The sequence below is a fragment of the Gouania willdenowi genome, chromosome 10 (genome assembly GCF_900634775.1).
Source record: "Gouania willdenowi chromosome 10, fGouWil2.1, whole genome shotgun sequence".
Classification (NCBI taxonomy): domain Eukaryota; kingdom Metazoa; phylum Chordata; class Actinopteri; order Blenniiformes; family Gobiesocidae; genus Gouania; species Gouania willdenowi.
In genome coordinates, this window is record NC_041053.1 from 36,043,004 (window position 1) to 36,070,659 (window position 27,656).

At 36.7% G+C, this 27,656-nt stretch overlaps 1 protein-coding gene across 2 annotated transcripts; it reads left to right on the forward strand.

The window, feature by feature from the left end:
* Window positions 1–27,411, forward strand: aga (aspartylglucosaminidase). Of its 2 annotated transcripts, none has more exons than XM_028460410.1 (9): window positions 1–268; window positions 6,882–7,035; window positions 11,029–11,141; window positions 12,934–13,046; window positions 18,111–18,219; window positions 20,146–20,221; window positions 20,342–20,449; window positions 23,627–23,760; window positions 26,278–27,411. In XM_028460410.1, the coding sequence occupies exons 1-9, from the start codon at window positions 136–138 to the stop codon at window positions 26,298–26,300; spliced, it is 963 nt and encodes a 320-aa protein (XP_028316211.1). In that variant the 5' UTR covers window positions 1–135; the 3' UTR covers window positions 26,301–27,411. The 2 variants fall into 2 exon arrangements, with proteins under 2 accessions (XP_028316211.1, XP_028316210.1); XM_028460409.1 differs by lacking the exon at window positions 26,278–27,411 and adding an exon at window positions 25,835–26,041.
* The last annotated feature ends 245 nt before the right edge of the window (window positions 27,412–27,656 follow it).

A 27,656-nucleotide genomic window follows, 5' to 3' on the forward strand; every position in this document is an offset into this window, starting at 1 on the left:
CAACAAGGAAGTCACATGTCGGGAATGATTTGAGCCAGAGAATCTTCAAGACCTATGTTTTTGTTTGTTTATTTTTTTAAACGGATTTATTGAAGATATAGAGTGAATGGAAATAATGAGAGAACAGTAGTTTGAATGTCTCGGTTTGAGAAGGACAGAATGTTTACGTTGCTGTTGGTTTATTTGTTAACTTTAGTGTTTCCACTCGGACATGCGTCGTTGCCTCTTGTTATTAATACTTGGCCTTTTAAGAACGCAACATTCACAGGTAGGAATAATAATAACAATATTTTATATTTTAAAAATAAATAAATATAGTGTTAATATTCAACACTGTATTTCTTCTTCTTCTTCTTCTTCTTCTTCTTCTTCTTCTTTTTCTTTTTCTTCTTCTTCTTCTATAAATGTGCGATAGTTTATCAATACTCCGACTTGTGCCCTTAAAAAATAAATGTTGACACCATAGTTAGATCTCTAATTTTATTTTTTTCATTATTTTCTTCAGTATTTCTGGAATAACTGAAGTCTTTAAATTTGTTTGTGTTTTTCTGCTTCAGTAAATGTTGTGGATTGATACATCAGTTATTTTTAAATAACATGAGAGTGTAAATCTACAATTACTAATAACATTTTTAACTGTGATGATAATGCCTGATACAGCTTTGATAATAACAGTTTAATTGCATGAATGGCCTGAGGTTTCACATGGTTTTACGCCTTATTCCTGGGCCTGCTACTGCCTTATTATAGAGGGCCCAGTTCTTTTTCTTCTTCTTCTTTTTATATATACAATGTATATCTATCTATAGATATTCCCAATAATCATTATCTTACATGTGATGTTCTTAGTATTGACCAGTCTAATTTTCCTGTAATATTGTATTGATGCTTTGCAGAAAATTGCTTCAGAAAAAGGTTTAATCTCTCAAAACTTTTTGTGTCTGCAGCACCACCTGTAGGCCACAGTGTGTATAAACAGGCAGCTGTGGTGAGCTGTATTTAATGGCTGTTGGGGAAAAAGACTAAAATAACCTTAAAACAAAGTTTATAATCATTATTTTATATTTCTAGTTTATAATTGATAATGTACAATATAGGGAACATTTTAATTCTTTTTTCTAATCAATAAAGTAATTTCTGAGCTACATTTTGATGTACAGCGTTTTTCAAAATACATTTCAACAGGCAAATGACCACTTTGGGTTTGATGATGAAAACCTAGAGCAAAGACGCATCACGTGCAAAAACTGTTTGGTTTTGTGCAAAAGTGAACGTACTTGATTTTTGTGTTTGAAGGATTTTATTTATGTTTAAAGAATATATTTTACATTGTTTTGTGGAAATTATAGATAACTTGACAAATAATTGTTTCAATAAAATAATCGTGATTATAATTTTTTGTATAATCAAGAAGCCGTAGTGCAACATATCAAGGATAGATAGTTTGTCCTCAGACTGAAGTGCAGAGTATGAGCAATTTTTTTTTTTTTTTTTTTTTTTTTTTTTGCAAAGAAAGAGATGCATAAAGTTCAAATTTAAACATTTTAACCAGGAATACAATCCTAAGGAGAGTGATGATAATGGCCTTGTGTAACTGTTGTAATGGCTTGAAAACATGTTTCATTTAATTGGTTTTCAGATATTTGTTTTGAGCCATTTCATTAGAAAGTTTCATTTTCTGTTTGGCTGTGAAGATCATACATTTATCTGTTGCTAGTTCTATTCCTTTTTTGTTGAAATGAAAGTAAAATGTCTCGTTAGTACGTCTGTGCCTCCTGTGAGGTGAAAAATGATGGAAAACCAAGCAACAATCATTGGTGCTAAACACTGGACCAAAACAAGTTCTGTGCACCTCTGATTATCATTATTATCAGTGGCAGAAGAATGAATTTGATGAATGGCTAGCGCCCCAAATGTCACATGTGCTAATAATCTTGATTAAAACTAAACTTTGAAGCAGATTCTGGTGTGTGGACATACTTCTCTGTCTTGCCAGAAGAATGAATTTGACCAATTTTGTTTTCTCCTTCGAGTTCTTTTGTTACTCCTTTGTTGGAAAATGATTGTGAATAACTTGCCTAATTAGTTTAATTATATTAGATTACTTAAATGAAGCTTTCAGGCTGTCTGTAGTGTGAAATAGACACTTTCTATTATGTTCTTCTCTTATGTTACAGAGCTGGGGTCATTGCAATTATGAAGTACTTCTGTTTTGAAGCATTTTCTTTGTCACAACCAAAGAGAAACCATTATTTTGAATTTGACTTTATTTTTAGTGATACACCAAAATTTCGGCCATTGTAAATTTTATGTATAATAAAGCAGAGAAGCGCTTTCAGCATGTGTGACAAGTGTTTGTGTGTGCGCACAAGTGCTTGTGAGTGTGTGTGCACGAATGTAGCATTTGTGTGTGCGCACAAGTGTGTGTACACGAATGTAGCATTTGTGTGTGCGCACAAGTGTTTGTGTGTGTGCGCCATGAGTGTTTGTGTGTACGTGCGCAAGACTGTTTGTGTGTACTTATGCGCGAGTGTTTGTGTGTGTGTGTGTGTGTGTGTGTGTGTGTGCTTGTGTGTGGGCGCACGAGTGTTTGTGTGTGACTTGTGTGAGCAAGTGTTTGTGTGTGCGGCACAAGTGTTTGTGTACTCGCACAAGTGTTTGTGTGTACTTGTGCTCGAGTGTTTGTGTGTGTGCGGCGCAAGTGTTTGTGTGTGACTTGCGTGTGCAAGTGTTTGCGTGTGGGGCACAAGTGTTTGTGTACAGGCACGAGTGTTTGTGTGTACGCGTGCACGAGTGTTTGTGTGTGTGCGGCACCAGTGTTTGTGTGTGTGCGCACGTGTGTTTGTGTGTGACATGCGTGTGCGCGCGTGTGTGTTGGTGTGTGCGCATGCCAGTGTGCCAGTGTTGGTTTTCGCACTTTCGGTTTTGGCGAAGAATTTTCATTTCGGTGCATCTCTAGTTTTCTCCTCTTTACTCTTTTGTTGGAAAAGTTTTTGTGGATAACTTCAGCTCCCTAAATAGTTTAATTGTGTTAGATTACTTAAAGCTGCTATCCGGAGTTTCTGAGAGGACTTCGCGATGTCCCGCCCCCAACAGCTCCAGTTCCTCCCCCTGCCTCTGCCAATCTACCAGAAGCCACACCTCTACTTTTCTGCACGCACATCGCGGAACCTAGCAAGGTCGCATCAGGTCACATTAATATAGGTCTATGGGTCAGATAAAAGCCAAAATCATATTTACCTGTTTGCTGTTGTGACGCGCGGCCTTGTTTCTGTGCACGGTTCCACATTCACTTTGATTGACAGTCTCTAAAACAGGAAGTCAATGCATATAGCCTGGGCATACTCAGCGATCGTTTCCATTTGTATAGGGGTCTATAGGACGAAGGAAGGACTTATATACATTAAGGTATATGAATGACCACCGACAGTAGACCATAGTAAAAGACTAGACAGGGATTTTTTTATGAATTTCAAAAGAATGATACATAATTTAACATAAACATAGATTTTTCAGAAACTCTGGATATCAGCTTTAAATGAAGCTATCAGGTAGTCTTCAGTGTGAAATGCACACCCTCTGTTATGTTCCAGAACTGGGTCATTACAAATATGGAGAACTATAGTTCTATTTTAGAATTCATTAGGAAGCATTTTCCTTGTCGCAAACAAAATAGAAAGCATTTATTTTGGGTCTCACTTTATTTTCGCCCACATTCTGTTCTTAATTGATCACATTGACTGGATGCGTGTGATGCAGGCTTTGTCTTAGTTTACACGCGTGTTTGTTCAAGATAGCAGAAACTTTTTGACCAATGACAAACATTGGACTCTAGGTGTATTGCAGAGCAGTTTTTTACACCACACAGCACTTTTTTGGGGGGCAGCCAGTATACTTAACTTAACTGGAGCTTATCTGTACAAATATGTAAGACCATCAGAGTCTCCGAAGGGATGTGAAATGTGCAGAAAACCTCCTGGCTTCCATAACCGCCTCTTGCCAAGTCTGGCCTCCCCATCTGGATGTTACTTTGGGAGAAGGTACAAACCGAATCAGAAAATGTTCCTGCATTGCCTCTGACTTATCTGTGTAGAAGTGGATTTCCACCTGGTGCACAGCCCACCGTGGGAAAAAAAAAAAAAAGTCATTTAGAGCATATTAGGCAACAGCTCAGACCTGCAGGTTGTTACAGTTAACATAAAAATTTCACTGTGATAAATGTGTGCCCTTTAATTCATCTGATGGCTTTCACCTTGTTTCCCCCACGAGGTGACGGAAAAATGAAATATATACTCAGCTCTCGGTTCTGTTGGGACATATTTAAAGGTTGCAGCATGTGACTATTGATCTGCTAATGCAGATTTCCCCCCCATCTCTCCCCCCCATCCTCCCCCCTTTGGGGGCTCAGCTGATGACAATAGCAGAAAATCTCATCTTCCACTTTGTGGTAAAAAAAACCTGTGTAATGATCAGTTGGCCAAAAAGTGAAAAAGTGATTATGGTTGAAGCAGGAACTTAGCCAGCAGGAAGTGATGTGAAGAGGAATTTGGAGTCCTATTCTAGTTGGAGACTGTGGTGGCAAGCTGGTGGCGGTATTAGCAGTTGGTACTTTGATCCCCCGGGGGTACTTGGGGATCAGTGACCAAATGGTTCGTCAGTGCGTGTTTAATGGAAAGCCATTGTATTGGTCATTGGGCTCGGAGGAAACTCATCAGCATGGGGTTTGTGAGCTTAGCTGAATAATAACTAACGGATCCACAATATTCATCTCAGAGAAAGCACTAAGCATTAAATCAGCTTTTTTTTTTTTCCAATAAAGGGATTAATGTAAATAAAGATGGTAGCCTATAAATGATCAGAGATGTATGCAGAAACCACTCACAGGATGAGCTGAAATAAATGATAAATAACTGGATAAATAAAATAATTGCCCTAAAAGTTAAATAAATTAGGTTTTAGGAGCTCACATAAAGTTGTGGTTGATGTTTATTATAGATATTTTCTGGACACTGCCATTGCATAAGGTCCCATGAGCCACTAGGGAGCCACAAAGCTGGGTTTTCAAACTCATTCAAGGAGAATGAGTTTGGATGTGTTCGAAAGGGCATACTCTGTACTACTGTATACACTACAAACTCAATATATACCGTCTACTAATATACTATTAGGATGATGACCGATGATGAGTATTCCCACTGAAATATACTTCCAAGTTTATCGAGATGAATTTCAAACTTACGAAGACAAAATCCTGAAGCACATTAAGGCTAAATATCTCCGTTGATTCTCCACCTTTGAAAGTTCTGAAAACATTTTAAGTGAGTGAGTGACCAAGTAGAACAAAACTCAGGGAAGCACACTTCATTCTGACATTTCTGAGATTTTCGGGGACCCTCAATTGTGCTACTGACAAAACTTTAACACAAGAGCCCTATTTACAAAAGCGTTAAAAAACTAATGGAACACAAGAAGAGATGCCTTTGTCTTCTAAAGGGGATGGTTAACTTTTCAAGCTGGTGTCATCGGTCTGAGATCGGTTATGAGCATGCGCACTACCGGAGAATGGATTTATGCTACTTCCGCTTAGCTTTTTTCTACTTCTGCCGTGCTGAGATAAAAAATTTAATTTCAAAGCTAATGTTTTCTAATTTATTCTATGCAGTTTTTAAGATTACATGTATTGAGTTTGTATTAAAAATGTGTATTATAATTTATTCTATGCAGTTTTTATTATTATTACTTGTAATCTGTTTGGATAAAAATAAAGCACATGTTGGAAAAAAACATGATTATAATAAAACTCCATACGAAAATAAATAATTTGTTTTCCAAAAAAACATGATTATAATATACATTGCAGTAAAAATAGTTAACCTAATGTAACGTTATTTTTTTAAATCAATATAACCCAGTACGGGTACATCTCAGTATGCAGTAGTCACATACTGAGATTTTAAGAGGAACTCAGTACGATGTGAACTCAGACTGCGACAGCGGTCCCAGGACGATTTTACATTCCACTCGCAATGCATCATGGGGTGGTTGAGCATGATTAGTGTGCCCACCGTGCATACTTCAAAAATGGCCTGATATAGTATACATCCGGGTATTCCTTGCGTACTCTCCATACTATCTACTTGTTTTGACCTCACTTAGTATGAGTAGTACGTTAGTTTCTGGTTTCGAACACAGCCTCTGATCTGTTCTTATTCCAAATATGCTTAGAAATAAGAAATGTACGATAAAATATCATATAAAATGCAATCATAAGCTAGTGTTTTTAGTGTAACTATGTTAAAATCGTCACATTCCAGTTAATGGTGTCCCAATCAGATCTTAATATTGGATAACGGTCCGATATCAGCAAAAAATGATCATCATATTGCATCTGAAATCTCTGATGTAATATATATTGTTTTTATAAAGGTTATTTATCAGGGTCTTCTATTTTATTATTTATTTTTTTGGTTCAATTGTTGAATATTCTTATATTTAAAGTTAAAATGTATGCAAGCCATTGGTTAAAAATAAATGGGTGAGTTTTTCTAATACCTACTACTGCTGTTTACTATTGTTCTCCGTTTGAATAATATCATTTTATTAAGCCTTTTATAACACTCAACTCTACTAATTAAGAAATAAAAGTATGTAAGATGTGTGCTGATATTGATATAGTTTCGAATTGAATTCGGCAATATGGTCATCATATCGGAAGTGTATCGCAACACTCCTAATTCAAAAGCCACGCAGTGTGTAATGTCTGTCAGTCTTTTTCCAATTTGTAGATTATTTAATTATGAATTAAGAAGTAGTCGTAGTTAACTAACTACCAACAAAGCTAGAAACGTGAACCCAATGTAATTGTTTCTCTGTGCTCTCAGCGTGGAGTGTCCTGCAGTCTGGTGGCTCGGTGTTAAATGCGGTGGAGAAGGGCTGTGCCTGCTGTGAAACGGAGCAGTGTGATGGCACCGTTGGGTACGGTGGAAGTCCAGATGAGACTGGAGAGACTACTCTGGATGCTATGATCATGAACGGGTAAAGTATGAACTGACAAAGTGTCAGAAGAATGCAAATAAGTAGATTTTTACTTAAGTACAAGTACATTTAAAAGCTAAATTACATGGCTTTTGGGGTTCACTGCTTGTTTTTGGAACTTTTCACAGCATTGGGGGATCTCGTTGCATGCGAGCGAGCTTCACTGCCACAAAAATTTTTGAAACGTATTGTTACGGCAGAATTTACGGTTGACCTCATTTAGTGACATGATTCATTGCTCTGGTTGAATGATGGAATCCAGGAGAAGCATTGATGATTTTATATAAAAAAAGTTTATTCTAAACTAAGAAAAAAGGTACAAGATGGAACAAAATGAAACAAAATTAGCGTCCGTCCAGGCGGACGTCCGAAGGAAGTGCTGCGCCCCGCTCCCCGCTCCAACAGTTTCAAAGCTTAAGCTTTTTATACAGATAAGAAAAGGTCCCAACAGTGAGAGACAAAAGGGAGGGAGTCAGATGCCCATAGTGGCAATGTTGGAGGATGATGAAGATGTTATGAGAAGGTTTGGCTCCAGTCTTTATCTTCTTGATAAGTGTGTGCGTCAGTGTATGTCTGCATGTGAGCAGAGATTCTGGCCTTGGCAGAGACTGTGCTGCACTGAGAATAATACGATCTGTACTGTTTAATCATGATTCAGCTGTTCAAAAGTGTAAAGATTAATGGAGTCGTCATGTATTAAAACATGACAAATTGTACACATGAACATACATTTGAGGATATGATGATGAATATAAAAATGACCATAACAGTATAATTCTATGAGGGCCAAATTTAGTGAAGTAACGTTAAATTGTGTTTTTTTGTTGTTGTTGTTGTTATTTTTTTTTTTTTTTTTACTTTTGTTCCAGCTTTACTGTAAAGCTAAAAGTTATTTGTTGAATTGGTGAAGGTGATGATGAATGTAGTTAGAGAGTTACTCATGCTTGGTATAGATCCTCCACTATTAAATACTCACACACGCTGTAGAGACAAGAAATAACATTTTATTCAAAAGACTGAAAAGACACACTTTTCTAATTTAAATGAGGTATTATGTGGGACCTGCAGTATTATTGGAACGAACACACACACGCTGAGGAGACACACACACACACGCAGATGACGCACACAGTGGAGCTTTAATCGGGCCGAAAAAGAAGACCTGGCCCGACAGAACACAGCCCGAACCCGTCTGACCAGAATGAAGCCGATGCCTCTTTAAACCCGAACACGTTTCAACCAGACGGCGTTCACATCCGTGTGCGCATGTAGAATGATCCGTTGTGAGTTATAAACTTGACGAGCAGCTTCATGTGACACCACACGCTACTTCTGGTTGAAGAACGGTGCAGCAGAATCAGAGGCAGCTAAGTGGCTACAGGGGTCCTCGTTGTCCTCACATAAAGAAAAAGTGTGTTTAAACAACCCGTGCACACCTGGAAGTCCCTTTTTTGTCCAAGTGTGCAACAATTATTACAACGGTACCGATTAAAAAAGGAAAAAACTACAGATAATCCCCCCTACATTGCTGAAAACTGAGCGTAGGGGGCGCCATCACTCCGTAGGGAAGCAAAATTACGACGTCGGGGGCCCTTACGCTCAACATTGCTAGTGAAAACCCTTATTGGCACAATGGAAAAACACTACATCTCAGTCCCTGAGGAGCGATTTAATGAAGCATGAACTACTGAAGAATGGAACAAAGTCTTGAAGCCTTTTAAAATGACGCATTGACAACATTTAATTGACAACGTTGATCTTGCAAATTAAGACGATACAGCTATCGACTTGTGTCAATTTTCCTGCATTTTGTGCCAGCGCCGTCTTCATATCTTGGCAGAATTAACTGTTGACCTTTTCCGCGAGCTCTTCTTCTTCCACACACAAATTAAGAGACTCATTAGTATCTGAAAGCTTGCCATTTATCGAGTCCTAGATTTCAAATACTTTCACACACTTAAGGTTTTTCCATTGGAGATAAATGTCAGCTGAAGACAAAAGCTATGCTCCAAACAGGTGCATCCCCTCAATCATCATGCAGGAAAATTGCATCTTTTTGGTCTCAAACTCATGAATACATTGTGGGAGGATGATCTCTCAATCCATTAAAGCAGCAGTCGCTATCTAACACAGGTATAATGTAACTTACCCGCTGGCAAATAAAATGGAATAAATGTTCCTGATTTTAAAAATGTAACACATTTATAAATGTAAGCTCATGGAAGTGTTGGAATATTAGCATTAGCCATTCATTTAAAAATGAATGTAATTATGATTGTTATATTGATCTTATTCTACTTCCTGCAACAGTTAAAAAGCAACATGTTGACAATGAATTGACTTTAAAGTGTCAGCAAACGTATAATGAGTTTTTTTTAACCTTTTATAGGTTTGAAAGTAATTTTTTTACAAATTTTGTTTTGTTGTTATTGGTAGTATAAAATACATAAACTGTGTAACTTTAAGTGATAGCTTAATGAGCAGATAACAGTCTTTTTAGCTTCTAATTGAATAACTTTTAATTAAACTTTTTAGATGTTAAAGTAATGCCGCACATTTTATATCGACTTTATTCTATTTCTAGCTTCTATAGACTATGAGCAGTGTTTGTTACTTAGTGATTTCATGCTATATTTAGCAAGATTTTAGACACTATCAGGGACTTTTTCTTTCAGAAAAAGACTAAAAACAACACACAACTTTTCCCGGTGTTATTGGAAACTGCTGCACATGCAAGCAACAATGGCTCTGCAGTGACTCTGCAGGTTTTAAGCCCCCGGCCCCTTTTCTAATGCTAACCAGTGGGCGTGCACTGTAGCTGTTCCCACTCAACGTTCTTGAAGCCAAAATACAGCGCTTAGGGGCGCTGCCATTTTGCAAGTTTGACGTCATTTGGAGCCAGAGTCTGCACAGACTTATAGTAGGGGCCCAAGAAGATGGTTTGTACCCAGGGCCCAAAATGTGGTGCTACGCCCCTGCATCCTAGGGATGTAAGGATATATCCTCTATCAGCTTAAATCGATGCAAATAACAGAGGATTCAAATCGATTCAGCAATAGGGGGCGCTGTAACTGTTTTATTGGCGCTTGTTTTGGCTGAACCAAGAGCAGCAGCAGGAAAATTAATCCAAAAAAAAAAGAAGACCAGACCCGGCCTGAGCCCGACAAAACACTGGCCGGACCTGTCCGACTCGAAAGAAGCCGATATCTCTTTAAGGCTGAACCTGTTTCAACCCGACACTATTAACATCCGTGCACGCATGTAGAGGCCAGTCAGCATCCATTTGTGCGTCTTTCTCACGCTAATCAAAACACATCCCCTGATTTACTGAACAACGTCCGAAAAAGGCCCGAGCACGTGGGATAATGATCGGAATTAAGCCAGAGCCGTTGGCACAGAGCGATGCACACACACCGACACATGCACACACACACCTTAAGAGAAATATTTAAATTCCAAGCCAGGAACATAAGCAAACTTTTCTTTCATTTTATTTTATTTTATTATTATTTTTGTTTAACTTTGCATGGTGATAAACAAAGAAATGTGCAGTTTATTTTGGTTCATGAGTTCAAACAGTTCAAACTGTTTGTAAAAAGGTTATAAGAAGAAAATATACGAGTTAAAAAGTTTAGTTGCATCATTACATCCCTATCTTTGATCTGAGGTTGTTGTATTTTTTTTTTTTTTTCAAAATCGGGATTTGAATCAAATCTTTGGTTGAGTGTATCCTTACACCCCTACCGTTAAGACACAAAAGATAAAAAAAAAAATGACCCTATCCTTGTCACATTTTTTGTAAATGATCAAATCATGTGTCAAAGACTCTGAGGTCATGAATTGCATTACATGTGTTAACCTCTGACCAAGAACTGGATAAGGTTTACAGATGTGACATTGGATTGAGGCTGGGGTCTGGTGTGTTGATTACCTGCAGATACTATTTGTATGTAGTAAACCCTGCTGGGATGTAATTGTATTTTCCGTGAGCAGCGACACAATGGAGGTCGGCGCTGTCGCAGACCTGAGAAGAATCAAGAATGCCATCGGAGTGGCACGAGCTGTGATGGAGCATACCGAGCACACGCTGCTGGTTGGGGAGTCGGGTATGTGTGTGCGTACGTGTATGTGTGTCAGGGTTGGGGGTCAATTAGAATTGTAATTGTGTAATTGATCATTAATTACAATTATGACATCATTATACTTGTAATTGTAATGGAAAAATCTGTTTTGGTTGTAATACTAATACTGTTGTAATTGTAATTGACATTGAAATTTGTTTAAAATGATCATTTACAACCTAATTAATTGCAAAGCGAGGGAACCATGTTACAGTTCTATGGCTGACAGATGTAGTAAACAATTATTAAAAATATGTTTCATATCAACTTTTCATACATCTGTAGTTGTGCCGAGGATTTTTTTACCATTTTTAAAATAATTAATATCGAGGGGTGGGTACTGATCAGGGTTACCATGGCACCTTACAAAGTCTTAAAAGGCATTTAATTCATGAATCTAAAAATAAGACCTTAATTGTCATTAAAATGTATTAAATCAATGTTTCAAAAATCTTACATTTAGAAGTATGATTTTTAGGATTGCAATTAGTCTCACATTTCAAAATAAATGCTACCCATTATTTTTTTTAAATGTATACACATGGGAAAATGTAAATTTATCGAAAATTGCCTGTCCAACATGGTTTTTATTTTTTGTATTTTTGTTTTACGGATTTCCGGCTTATTTTGTAGTCATCTTGTGTTTTTGGAGTGATTTAGATTTTTTTTTGTTTGGTTTTTTTTTTCTTGTGTATTTTTCTGTCATTTTGTGTGTTTGCTTTAGGGGCTGCCAGTTGCACGTCTGCACTAGACACAAAAACAATAAATAATCCAAATCCTATGTAATTGATGTGGCGTTTTTACTCTGAAGTTGGTCTTAAATTTGATTTCAAATGGCAATAAAAAGTCTTAAAAAGTCTTGAATTTAATTTGACTAAAGCTGTAGGACGCCCACACAAAAAATGTCAGTACCAATATTTGCATGGATAAAGAAGTAATTGAAATGTAGTAATTGAGAATGTAATTGTAATTGACTTCCAGGGAGAAAAATTACAATTGTGATTTTTATTGCATTTGGAAAAAATGGCAGTCACACAATCGTAACTGAGTTGTAATTGAACATGGATATTCGAAGGCGTAATTGTAATTGAAACAGGTAATTGACCCCAACCCTGGTGTTTGTGCTCACATAAGAATAGAATAATGTTGTCGGATGCAAACAGATCCTGCACTCACTTGGCATTTTGAGGCAAATATTCGAGATGTTTAAGCGTTACGTGGAGTTTTAAAGGCATTTTGTTTGCACACTAATCATCTCACTGAGACAGTTCTCACCGCGGGACCAGCTTTTTCGACAAAATACGAGCTGCGTTTTCTTTCAGAGCAGCAGTTAGCGGATCAAAGCAAAAACATAATGCCCTGAACACAAAACGAGTAATTTTTTATAGCACTCTGGTGTCTGGAAACAAATATATATAAGTGGTGGCTTAGATTTGTTTCCCATTAGAGCAGCCAAAGCAGAGGAAGCTCATGCTTGTGAGGTTGAGTCGGAAAACATCTTTCTTCCAGTGTGACATTGTTTAAACTTAACATTCGTTTCATGTCAGGAAATCCCATAAAAACTCAATTGAGGTAATTAAATCGTCTTTCTTCACATAAGAGGAATGACCCTCCAGCTCACAAAAACCACAAAGTCTACTTTTCCCACAAAGCAGGGCTACAACTTAAGCTAAAGGGCCAACTTCTTTGTCGGTGACCCTTTGTTTTTCTTCCAGCCTGAGGTCAGAGCGATGCCTTGTGTCCAACCTGACCTGAAAGTAATGTTTCTCTCCTTCAGCGTCTGTGTTTGCTGAGAACATGGGCTTCATCGCAGAAGACCTGACTACCAACAAATCACTGAATATTTTCTCCCAGTGGCTGAAGGGCAACTGCCAACCCAATTATCGAAAGGTACGTGTGCTGCACCCTGGACTGCGTGTTCTTCTGACCTGGGTTAGCTACAGGCATTCTGAAAGATTGAGAAAGAACCAAGAAAATTGACAAGCAAGCCGAAGTAAAAAGAAGCGAGCTTCTGAGGTGAGAGTGAGTCCTTTAAGTTGCTGTTGCTCTCTGCCTTAGAAATTACATGAAATCTTCATTAATACATGTTGATCTTCTAAAAAATAACAGATGTTAGGTCGCCTTTAGGATAAAAATCAGCGCGTGGGGTGTGCAAATGTGTGGAAATGGAGCAATAGCTCAGGAGCAGTAATGCTGCATTCAAGGCAGCTCGGAATTCTGTATTGTCTGACCTCCTACTTGAAAAAGTGCATTGGAACGCCACTAATCACACAAACATGAATGTCTTCATTGTAAATATTATCTTGGTCAGCCACGTTTTGGAGATATTCCAACGTGCTTCATTTGAAACACTTTGACGGCCAAGATCGGAATTTGGGACATGCTGATATCCTGAAGTTTGAATGCAGCATTCGTCGTGCTGTTATTTTGCTCTCATGTTAAACGGTTGAAGTAAATGCAAAAATGCCATTTTTAAACATCAGTTTGTCACTCATGGAGCCAATAAATCATTGTTAAAAACATATCGTCTTATTATGGGGCGACCATGGATCAGTGATAGAGTGGGTTGTCCAATAACTGAAGTCGTTGTTGTGGTGTTGCGTCCTTGGGCAAGGCACTTTACCCACATTGCCTTGTATGAATGGGTATGAATTGTGCATTAATGTTGGTGGTGGTCAGAGGGGCCGTAGGCGTGAAATGGCAGCCACGCTTCTGTCAGTCTGCCCCAGGGCAGCTGTGGCTACATTGTAGCTTACCATCACCGGTATGACTGATGTAAGTGACTGGTGTGAATGAATAATTGTTTCTGTACGCCCTTTGAGTCTTCTCAAAAAAAGCGCTATTATTAACTGAATTAGCCATTTGGAACTTGCCTTTAAACGATAACAGCTGCTGTCTTTTACACAAGTGTAAACCCAAACCTGATTTCTGGCATGATGCAACATTAGTTATATTGGTCACCACTTGATCCAATACACCCAATGCTTGACCATACCGCCATGCGTGGCCATACCAGCCTGTCATTGCCCGATCTCATCAGATCTCAGAAGCTAAGCGGGTCTGGGCCTGGTTAGTCGTTGGATGGAGACCACTGAGAATTCCAGGTGCCACAGTGGGGGACAGTCGCTCCAGTGGTATCTGTCATTGTGTCCTTTGGCAAGACACGTCACCCACATTGCCTAGTATGATTGTGGTGTGTTCATGAGTGTTGGTCCGATGGCGCACGATGGCAGCCTCACTTCTGTCAGTCTGCCCCAGGGCAGCTGTGGCTACAATAGTATCTTACCACCACTAAGTGTGTAGTGAAAGAATAATGCCATGTAAAACCCTTTGAGTCACCAAAATAAATCCAATGCATTAACTGCTCTTTGCACTGGATTTATTTATTTTTTACAACAAAGTTCTGGACCTGAGACCTCGAAAAGTACATTCACACCGAAAGTGTTTTCAGCAACTAGATTACATTCAAAATCAATGTAAACACAACGTCAAGCAACTTAATTCCAGCGACTCAATCACACGATCTGAGTTACAGTTCGTGGCTTAAAGTTGAAAATGTTGAACTTTTTCAGCGACTTCGAGTGATGTTAGTGTCACGACATCCAAATTTCTCTCTACGTCATGAGGTGTAGATGAAGAGACTGAACGTTGCAAAAAGTGCAGCTTTCTTAAAGCGACTCATCGCGGGCGATTTAAACAACAATAGTCGCTGAAGTTGCGTTTGGTATGAACAATCTGGGCTGTCACTGCGCAAAACAACTTTGTTCTTGTTCCAACAACCATATTTACCGGCATATGGGACGCTATTACTTTCATTTAAAGTTGAGAATGCAGCCAATACGGCGGAGCTTTCTATGTGTGGATTTCTCAGTCAGTCACGTACGTGTGTCCAGTGAATGCGGGTGTCAGGAGGCAGAGAACAGTCACCCCTACAGCGGATGAATGAACTGTAACAGCCACTGAACATCACGGCGATCGTTCAGTTAAACATTATGTTAAAAATAACAGACGGAGCGGTATATTAGTCTGGTTCCTGTAAAAACTGACCAAAAAAAGTGTAAAAGTGACCATGAAAAGCTGTAAATAGATATACAGACGTGGAGAAGTGAGGAGGAGACTTCATGTAGATATGTAAACTCCTCAGTTGAAATTAATCAGAATACATGGAAATATAGGAGTACAGCAGCCGTTCTGATTGGCCGAGTCGTTTGAAGGGCACCCTCATCAGCCAACACAATGCGACCTATGTGACGGTGTGGCCTTCACGTGGATTTTTCTTGGAAAATTGCTAAATTCTTGTAATGCGGCCAATACAGTGGTGTGTTCAATAGCCCGGAAAATACGTTTTCTGATCTGGTGAAATATGTAGAAAGCATTACAAATTTACACTATTACAAAATCATGTAAATTAGGACAAATTGGTGCTAAAACCTTGGAGCTTTCTCGCATATCCAAAATCATCCTGGCATCAAGTAGGCGTAAATGTGGATCATGTTTTCCCCAATGGTTCAGAGAACCTTGAGTAGAAGGAGAACAAGGCATTAAAATGTGTTGGTGCAGAGACACTGAGAACTTAAATATTTCAAGGGAAAACACTGCATGCAACTAACTTTGTAGTGACGTGTGCAATGTTTGCATACAAGATTGTGGTTTAAATAAAAAAATAAAACTGAACTTCTTTGAAGCTCGTGTTATGAGGGTGAGACCTAAAAATGTGCATGTCCACCAACCAACCAATTCCAGTGGTGCTAACAGTGTGCTTATCTCCTTTAGTTGTTGAAATGGCCTGGATTCAAAACCATTCTGAAAGAAGTTCATACATGAAGTGATGGCATTCCAAGGGTCATGAATAGAAATACAAAAAGCGTTGCTGCATGAATAATGCAGAGACACTTTTAGGAAAGAGGAAAGCAGATTTCAATTCAGATATGAGAACACCGGCGGAAAACTAGTTTTCATCCCTACATGCTGTATTTAAACCATTCTAGAGAAGCCAAACAGGTAATAATATTAAAAGTATCAGAAGTTTGTCAGTGGCTCACAAAACTGTCAGATTTTAAGCAGTTTGTCAACTCAAAATGCAGGAAGATTTTATTTTTTTATTTTTTTTTCTTCCTCAAACAGATGTGCATTTATGCGAGACATCAAAGCAACACTCAAAGTTTTTACATCTTCACACCAGTCGAGCTCACAGAGTCAGTCACTTGAAAGAGCAGAAAAGACAATTTAAAGGAGAGAAAAGGGGAAAATGTTGAACTCCTCTACGTGATGTGCTCTGTTTTGACACACGTCATCGAGGAAATGAACGTAGCACCAAGGGTTGACTCACTTTTCAGCTCAACTTTCACTTTCAGACGAGGAAACGCACCCTACTGTCTGCTATCTGTCATTAGGAGGTTGGAGACAAAAGTTTTTTTTTTTTTTTATCAATATTATTATACCAGTAAATTAAAAAAAAAAAGTGTCACATGTCGTTCTATAGCAGGGCTTCTCAAACTTTTTTTGGGTGTTCCCCACTTTTCAAATTTATTGAACTAACAGCAAAACAAGTAACATCATATTTCATAATGAATCAGAAACTAAATTAAACTAATCACCTGCATAACAAAAGAAATTTAAAAAGGCAGTCGTCAAAAATACAGGAAATAATTAAACACTGTTTACAAACTGTGACAAAAGTTCAGTGCACGTATGAAATGAACTAACAGGGAACACGTAACATCATGTTTCATAAATACAAGTCACATATTTCATAAATAAAGATAATAAATAATGATAAATAATAAAGTAATATTATACAAGTAACATTTTTCATAATAAATATAATAAATAAATCATGTTAAATAATAAAGCAATATAATACAAGTCACACATTTCATAACTAAAGATAATATTAAATAAATGATAATAATAAAGTAATGTAATACAAGTAACATATTTCATAACTAAAGATAATATTTAATAAATAATAATAATAAAGTAATGTAATACAAGTAACATATTTCATAACTAAAGATAATATTTATTAAATAATAATAGTAAAGTAATGTAATACAAGTAACATATTTCATAACTAAAGATAATATTTAATAAATAATAATAATAAAGTAATGTAATACAAGTAACATATTTCCTAAATAAAGATAATAACAAATAAATAATAACAATAATAATAATAATAATAATAATAATAATAATAATAATAAAGTAATGTTATACAAGTCACATATTTCATAAAGATAATAATAAATAAATAATAAAAAATAATAAAGTAATATAATACAAGTCACATATTTTATGAATAAAGATAATAATAAATAAATAATTAATAATGAAAAATAATAAGTATAAATAAAGTAATGTAATACAAGTAACATATTTCATAAATAAAGATAATAATAAAAATAATAGATATTATTAAAGTATTATAATACAAGTAACATTTCATAAATTGAAACTCAAAAACTAAATTAAACTACGGTAATCACCTGCTTAAAAACCAAATGTAAAAGTGTAATAGTGAAAAATACAGGAAATAACAAAACATTGTTTCCAATTGATTAAGAAAACCAAAAAGGAAATACATTTTTTAAGCTAGATATTGAAAGTTTGTTTATTTTTACACTCAACTTCACATTTTGATGTAAATAATTATTTTTGCACTTTAGTCCCATGTTACTTTTAGTTCCCGGTCACATATTTAATGTAGTCTAATTCATTTCTGCTTCATTTTTATGCTTGTCATTATTACTTTTTTTGTGTGTTTTGTGTTATTGATCTTTATTGTCAATGACAAAAGACATTTAGCATGACATTAAAAAGTTTGTGGTGCCCCACCTGTGTTATATCCATTCCTCACCAGGGGGTGCGCCCCACACATTGAGAAGCACTGTTTTATAGTAATGAATAATGGCTGGATAATGACACTGATGTAGATTTATCCTTTGTGCACAGTGTGTCAGTCCGGACCCTTCCGAGTATTGTGGCCCGTACAGGCCCCACGTACCTCTGCTGCGGACCACGCTGGAACGCCAGACCAATATTCACTCCCATGATACAATAGGTTGGTTTTTTTTCCAGAAGCAGGACATCTATCTAGTGATTGAGGAGCATTCCCAGCATTTTGTGAAATGTTTTGGCAGCCAAAGCTAACCTATTGTTATCCTGCATGTTGTTCTTTCTTTCTTTCTTTCTTCTTCTGAGGAAATCATGCTTTCCATATGTGAAAAACCACTAAATCTCCAGTCCCAAATGTCCAGATTGTCTCAGCTGCAAAAACAGGTTCTAAAGGTGGCTCTAAAGTAAACCTTCGTAAATTTAAACCCACTGTAAATTATGATGTCCATCCACAAACTGTAAAACTTATTAAATCTATCATTAAATCTTAACCAAACTTGCTACAGCGCATCTTCACATTGTCCTACAACAAACGTTCCACACAAATTTTTGATTTATCATAAAAGGTAACGTTATAAGAAAAAATTATTAGGCGATATATCGCGATATTTCACCGTGCGATTATTGTATCGATCTAAAATATGTTGAAATTGATTTTTTTAATCATGTTTTTTAATGAAAAAATAATAATTTCATTGCGCTAACATATGCATAGCATGTAAACGTCCAGTCACTAGGTGTCAGTGAACCACATCAGATCTTGTTAAACTACCTCACTCCTCAATGCATTTCAGCTTGGAAGTTATAAGACATACTGGGCACTTTTCTAGATTTATGTGATTACTTTTACAATCAGAAAATCAGAAAAGTTTAACTTTTTTTGTAAAATGTAATTTGACAGTTTAATAAATACACCCCCTGTTTTTGATATTGATACTTGAATTACAGTTAGTTACCATTTACCTGTTCTGGCAAGTTATTTCATACCATTTTGTACTTGTAAAGGTGAAATTTGTAATTATTGATATTGCAGTATTTATCAAATCATGGCAATGCACACCCCTAATTAAATTGTTTTACTGTAAAATGAGTACAAATTCTTGTGAAATACATATAACATTTTTATAAAATGAAAAAAAAATCTAGATGTTGGTGTCGTGGTAGATGATTTTTATTTTATTTTTCTTTTACAGCAATTTTTTTCATTTTGTTTGTCACTTATGGAGCCAATAAATCATTGTTAATGACCAACAACTCCTTGCTGTCCAGGTGCAATATGTGTATTTTTGGATTTTAGTCTTATTAAGTGCATTTTTAGCCATTTGAAACCTGCCTTTAGACGCAAACAGTTGCTATCTTGCTAACAGGTTATAGGATTAGCCAATTAGCTCAGTGACATAAAGGATGTTTTGTGGCATTGAAGATTGTTAGTTCAAGCCTCAGCTCATGCAACATTTACATCTAAAATTGCCTGGCCCCGACTTTTGCTGTGCAGCAGCTATAATTATTGTTTATGTATGGAGTTTTCACTTTTTCTTCTTCTTATATTCTTATTCTTTAACCGCCTATTTACTTGGATTTGCGAGGCCCTCCCTGGGGGTGCAATTTCTTGAAATTTGGCAGGACGATATAGTTTGGTGAAAGATTTAACGTGTAGTTTTTTGATGCAATTTCAGGACTCGTTAGTGCCACCTAGAGTTTGTAACTTCTCAGTGGTTTGAACTGGCTTGATGGCATTTGGTAGGTATATGCAGTGGACTGTGACTAGCAGAAATGAAATTTAGACCTATAACCTAAATTCAACTGGAAGTCTGCAATTTTGAATTTAGCAGGCCACATTTAGCACTTTTTCTCAATTTTTTGCAAAACCACTCCATCTTTAAAAGCAAACTCCTCCTTCTTGACAAGTTGGAAAAAACTTTGTTCCTAAAAATGGTGGGTTTTTTTCCCACTTGTTTTCATATTAGCGGATGTGTGTGAGACTTGTGTGTTGATCATTTCGTCCCACAGCCAATAGAAAAGCATTGGCTGGGTAGCCTGAGTGGAGAGCTTGAATTGTTTTGTTTCTTTGTTTGTTTTTTTTGTGCAACAGGGATGATTGTTATTGATCAGAATGGTCACATGGCCGCCGGCACTTCAACCAACGGACTGACGCACAAGGTTCCAGGGTAAGCTTATTGATTTCACCATCAGCCATTAGGAACTTGTTCATTTTCAGGTGCTCTAAGAAGGTTTTTGCCTCTGGCAGCTAATCATTCATAGATGGGTGGGTTTTTTCTGTCTTCCAGTCGTGTCGGAGACTCTCCTATTATCGGTGCAGGAGCCTATGTAGACAGCTCAGCGGGTGGAGCGGCTGCAACCGGAGACGGAGACGTCATGATGCGTTTTCTGCCCAGGTGATTGGATCAAGAAGCTCTTTGAATATATTAATATATTACTCAACCTTGTACACATGCTTTAGATTAATTAGAAAATAGCAGACTTGTAAAAAGAACTGATATATCCTACTCAAGTAGAAGTAAGTCATACATAAAAAACTTAAGTCCAAGTAAAAAGTAGCTCAATTAAATAGTACTCAAAGTAAAAGTTACTAGTTTTACTTTTACTAGTTATTAATAACTTTTTAATAATAACAGGTGACTTCATTATTCATGTAGACAATAACATGGACAATACTGCCAAAGAACTGTATGCTTTGATGGACACTTTTAGTCTTATACAACTGGTCCGACACACGCTCAAGGTCACACTGTGGATCTGGTTATCTCTAAAAGTGTTGATATCTCTGCTGTTGATGTAAGAGACTTAGCTCTATCTGATATTTTCTGTGTCTTTTTTGACCTAGAGACTGTAACATCTGTTCCCCCTACTTCTGTGTGTTTACAGAAAAGGTACATAAATGACAACATGTGCACAGTTTGTAGAAGCCATAGCAATGACACCAACATTGAGTGGTGAGACAGCTGATAATCTTTTGGATGAGTTTAATACAAAAGTCTGTAATGTCATAGATGTGGTGGCTCCAATCAAAACTAAGAGAAAACCAAACACACAGAAAACACCTTGAAGCAGGACTGAGATAATGCAGAATTTGAAATCTGATTATAGAAGAGCTGAGCGTAAATGGAGATCAACAAAACTCCAAATTCATCTAGAACTGTACAAAATAAGTCTACGTAAATTCAGAGATGGCTTGTTCTAAGCAAGACAGCAGTACTTTTCTGAAATTATTGCTAAAAATGTCAACAACTCTCGCACATTGTTTTCTGTAATTGAAAAGCTCACAACCCCTGAATTACTGTCAGCTGGAAAATGCAATGAATTTGCTGTATATTTCAATGAAAAAATACAATCAATAAGGTCAAACATCAGAACAAACCAGCAAAATAACAAAAAGCTTGAACAGCTTCAACCACTGAGGGATGAGTCAACTACAAAGAGGTACGCGCTACGGTAACCCACACAGACGGGACGCGAAAAAGTCCGAAAAAACTGTGGTGGGAAAAATAAATTAAATATTTAACTGAAATTTGCAAAGTAAAAATTGTTTTCATCTTCAAATTTGATTACATTTATTTATTTTTTTGCCCAAACCTAATTATAGCTTTATTTTAATAAGTGGTAATTATTCTCAAATGATACTGTATATGGTGACATATAACAGCCTTTAAAGTACTTCCTCATTGCGCGCACACAAAGCTCAGTCTGCAGGTGAAGCAAACGGCTACGTGTCATGGTCAGTGATATAAACTCGCACAACGCAAAAAAATCCGTAATGAAATTTGTTGCCAACGCTTTTAAATGTTGATTTTTATCGATTCGTTGTTGCAACCTTAATTTTCGCCATACGCAGTATAGTCCACGTTTAGAATAACAAAACTGTTTTCTGACCTGTTCTGCAGTGTAAAAACATTAAACACTTCTAGATGATCAGCGTTGGTGATGTGTGTAGACTTAAGCGAGCGACTTCTAAAGTGAGCCTCTAGCTGCGAGAACATAAATAGTGCAATAAAGAGAGGAGTGACTGTGTTGCCCTAAAACTGTCATTTGTACGTTGCACAAAAAAACCCCCCAAAAAACAAGCCAGATTTGACTTAAGTGGTTGTTTGTTTCTTGGTTGTGAGCGTGATGCAGTCTTGGAGGGTTTTTTAAAGTGTTATTTATCCAGGATAGTTTTAAAACGACACTCAGCTTAACATTCAGTCGCACATGTCACACCTGAGGGCTGCCATTTTCAATTACAGCTTTGTGATGTGCAAACCAAACTATTCAGGACTGTTTTTTTCTTTCCATGAACAACTCGCTCCCAGTGGATTCAAGTGTTTATACGTGACACTCTTAATAATACTGCAGCTTTGCAGGATTTCAGCTTGTAAATGTTGATTGCGGATTTTTACTGTCAGTCAGCCACAGTTTAAGAGCCACCTGACATCCGTGTTTATGGATTGTTGGGGAAAATATGTTTTAGAATTGGATCTGAAACAGCGTCGTCACTCCCCGCACGCTTTCTTTTTTTATGGAGGTTAATTATAGATGTATTTTATATAGAGTCTTTCAGAGTTTGCAAACATTGTGACATTAAAACAAGTTCATAGAAAGGTTACGATGTAGATGAAGTGACTTCATTGTGATGTAAACCGGTAAAAGGCTCTGCCTTACCTGATGAAAGGAGTTCTATAAAGCAGTGGCTCTCAACCTTGGGGTCGGGACCCCATTTTGGGTCGTGAGACAATAAGAGGGGGTCACCAAATGCATTCAAGAAACTACGAATATTTTCTATTCTATTTTTTACCCTTTTTCTGCAACTACGCCAAACTTGCAAATTTCAATGCCTTTTCTGCACATTTTTTCCACTTTCAAGACATTTTCAGCACTTTTAAACCCTTTGCACCACTTTTCCCACCCAATGTCACATATGTTGACCCATTATTGTCACTTTTAACCTCTTTTCACCACATTTCATACTTATTTTTGCAAATCAACCACATTCACAATTTGTTATGTCAATTATTTACCAGTTTAAACTGATTGTTTCTACTGTTTATATTACATTTTGGGGGTCGTGGGCTGACAATGTTGAAAACCACTGCTATAAAGCAAGAAGTGCAAAAATACAATTTATTACAGTTAGCTTGGTGTTTTTTTTTTAGAGCCGAAATGATTAATCGGGTACATTTGAACTATCTTTGTTTAACTGATATCGGTCAATATCGCGGCTGATTAATCTAGCTCTAATATGTCACTAATGAACTTTTTTTGCTGCGTGCAAATCCTGTGGTGCTAGCAGTGCATTAGTTCATTGTTTAGTTACGTTTCGCTTTTTTATATTACTAATCCTATATATGGTTATTATATGAATGTGCGTTCATGTATAGTATATGACACTATTGTTCAGGCTCTAGTTTGTTGTAGTCTTCAGAAAAGTGTTGAAAAATCATTATATTCATAGAGAGGTCTTTTTTTTGTGTGATTGTTATTGATTCTTTATCACATCAACAGGGTGATTTCAGCTGCTGCCATTGACAGCACTTATTAGTTCGCTCTGCGTGTGTTGCCTGTATGTGTGCCAACAGCTACTTGGCCGTGGAGCTGATGAGGGCCGGGGCCGATCCCACGGCAGCCTGCGTGTCGGCCATTTCCAGAATCAAGAGGCATCACTCCGAGTTCTTTGGAGCCATCATCTGTGCAAACACCACAGGCCACTATGGTGAGCGTTTTGGCTTCACAAACACACATTTGGATGCTCGGCTGCCAAACGGCTTAACGAACCGTCATAAAATCAAATGCAATCGAATAAAGCTGTAAATATTTCATATTTTCGTGCAATTAAGACAAATGCAAGATTTGAACACGTTATTCATGTTGTAGGGCAAACCAGAGCAGTGTATCACACTGCTACACAGGACTCTAAACCAGGGGCGTCAAACTTCCTTTTAGTTCAGGGGCCAAATACAGAGCAGTTTGATCTCAAGTGGGCCACAGATTTTATTCATGAAAACAAGTCATTTCAACGTTATTGTGCCCCAGTTTGTACTTTTACGTAGAAATAAAATACAAAGAACAAAGAGTTTTTATAGCAATTTTGTGTGTTTTTCTGTCATTTTGTGTATGTTTGTTGTTTTCTTGCTCATTGTGAGGCATTTTGTGCATTTCTGTTGTCCTTTTGTGTATTTTTCCTGTCAAATATATGTTTTTTGGAGTCCTATTGTATATTTGTGTGTGTTATTTTGCTTTTTTTGGAGTATTTTTTGTGTATTTCTCTTGTCGTTTTGCTTGTTCGTTAGTGTTGTGGGTTTTTTTCATGTTTTTTTTTTTATCTTTTTGTGTACTTTTTTTGTCATTTTCTGTAATTTTGTATATTTTTTGGACTAATTGTGTGTATTACTGTTGTCGTTTTGTCAGTGTTTTTATTTTTTTCTTTTACTGTATTTTCCTGCAATGTTGTAATTCTTTGTGTTTTTTTTTTATATATATTCTTGCTCTTGTTTTGTGTATTTTTCTGTAATTTTGTACATTTACTTTGGGGGCCGCATAAAATTATACTGAGGGCCACATGTGGCCCCCGGGCCACCAGTTGCCTATATCTGATCTACAGTAAACAAGCAAAACGTGACAGATGTCAGTCCCAACAGGATCTTCACTTTAAATTTACTGGATTTCGTGACACATTTCTATTGAATTCAGGGAAATATTATGTAATAATTAGAGTAAAATTGAAGTATTTTGTAAGAATTTTCAGTTTTTTCAACAGTTCAACATGTGATATAAGCACCAGGAAAACTATGAGCCCGAGCTGTGAATTTCTACAATATTTAACCCTAATGCTACGTCACTAGCTTGGTTAAACTAAAGTCAGTAAAGCTCAGTATTAATAATACACTGGTGTTTCCACATCACTTTTACTGGGGTGGCCATTAAATTCCACTGGTTTTATGGAAATCACCTTATGCAGTAGTAAATATCTGTCACTGTTTGCATTGCAATGTGGTCTCAGAACCTTTTTAATGTTATCATACCAACAAATACGTAAATACATAAATAAAATAAAATTGGGTGCAGGAGAAAATATAAATATAAATGAACCAACTTGTAGAAATTTGTAGAACCTCGATGTATAGAAATAAAGTGATGATGATAATAATAATAGGTATAAAATGGATACAAAATGTGAGTATTTACAGTAGCAGTACCAGTATATTCAGAAAATAGAAAGTTAATGGACTTTAAACACTAAACTGCTTCGTTACAACTCCATAATTGTTTTTTTTTTTTTTCTCAACCTGGTCTACTCGCGAAAAAAATAGGGCAGGATGTGACCCCTGGACTAAAGTTAGTTTGACACCCCTGCTGTAACATTTGTAGCCAGGAAACATGGACAGAACCAAGATTATTGTCATTAAAATCAAACATTAGAATCCATCCACTACTTTTTTCTCTGTATTTTCAACATCCAGGGCAACGATCTTCCACACACACATATATATATATATATGTATACTGTATATATTTAAAAACTAAATGTAGATGTAAAGGCCATAAAAAGGGGAATATTTAATTAATTCTGATTAGGGAGTGACAGTCGTCCTCTCATTCTCAGAAAAAACATTGATTCATCTTTAAATAGCACGCTCATCATTTTATCTTTTAATCCTACATCCACAATGTTTTAATCCCTTCAGCTCAGATTAGGTTTTACAGTGAAATAAAACATTACACACTTACTTTCTCTTACATGTGTGAATAAATGTGTGTGAAATGATGTCTTCTCGTCCTCTCCTCAGGTGCAGCTTGTAACAAAGTGCCTGGTTTCTCCCAGTTTCACTTCATGGTTTCAAACCCAGAGACAAACCCACCAGCTTTGAAATCTGTAGATTGCTTTTAAATAATACACTTAATAATAACACTTTATAAATGTGTTAATGGGTTAATCTCAAGTCATTTAACTCGGCTGTAAAATGGGATTTGATTAAAGAAATGTTGATACTCGACTTGTTTGGAAGCCTTTATTTATTACGGTACCAGCTTATACATTAATAGTAATAATTTAATATTTATCTTAAAAAAAATACATTGAAATGACAAATAAATGAAAAGTTTGCAGAGTATGTTGTTGTTGTTGTTGTTGTATCCACAGATCAAACAATAGCAAAATTATGTTAATGTTTCATTTATTCAGACAATTTTGACTTTGATCACCTGACATGTTTCGATTGCCAACTTTAAGTCTTCCTCAGAGGCATCTGCTGATCGCTTTGATGAGTTTTTTTCTGGGCGGAGTTGTTGCCACACCTGGGACTCTCTTCTCCAGAGACCATTGAGCGACATGGAGGCGTGGCCAGCCTGAAAGAACACTCTCTCAAGTTGGCCAACACATACTCATTTGGCCATAATTGACTACTCTACTTAAGCTCCTCCCACTATATGAATGCATACTTGAGACGGGCACTGTACTAGTATAGAAAATGACAACTAACATGGCTGTTATTAGATCCGCCTTTTTTATTTCCCCACCAACTTTGAAACAAGTCATACAATCTGTTGTGCTTTTCTCACCTCGAGTCCTGTTCAGTGTACGGGAACCACTAAATCTGGTTTAAGTAGGCTTCAAGTTGCCCAGAATACAGCTGTTATCCTTGTGTGGAGGTGTCCCTACAGGACCAGTATCACTGATATATGCACTACACTTTATCATGGCCCCTTATTGAAACTAAAGTACATTATAATTTACAAATATTTACAAAAGAAGATTATTTGAACTGGCCAACTGAGATCATTTCAAGAAAAGATCAAATACTCCCATTATATCCACTGGTACAATACTCAACTTATGCCCTATTCACACAGGATTAGTTTCACCTAGGGACCACATGCGATTTGTAATAATTGCGAAGAATGTCTGTGATGTTAATCCGATGCAAATCGGCCATGTCAGTAATTTGTAAAGTAAAAATTTCCCCGCAAATTACCTACTATATTTTGCTGAAGTCCTGTGAATAGACCACTCTGTGATTTGGACAGAAATGGGCGGGATCTGATGCATGATTAGGCATTGTTTTGTTTCCAGGACGCATGTTTATTTACTTTTATCAAATAATTTTAAGGTTTTTTCTCACATCCAGTGCCTACTTTTCTTCTTAGTCCTCGCCATGTTGAAAACAATGTGAGCAAATGTTACGCAATATCATATTTTGGAAATGTCCGTTTGGGGGGTCATTTATTTATTACATGGGGTCCCCAAATAATACTTGTCTCGTGCGAATGGGGCGTCAGTCACCACCAGTCGTCCTAATACCAACTACTTACATATGTCTGTCTTTTTCAGAGCTTTAAACTTAAGGGACAAATTGCCTATGGACCTGAAGGGCATGTCAACTTTACGCATATTTAGAAAATCTTTAAAATCATATTTTTTTAACCAATCTTAGTGTATGTATAATGTATTTTTTATGTATTTGTTGGTGTGTCTTGGTGTACCTTTTTATGTATATTTTTAACTCTCTGTAGTTTTTCTGTTTAAATATATATGTATATATATATATATATATATATATGTGTAATAGAATCTTTTTTTATGGACCACCACGATGGATCTAATGAACAACT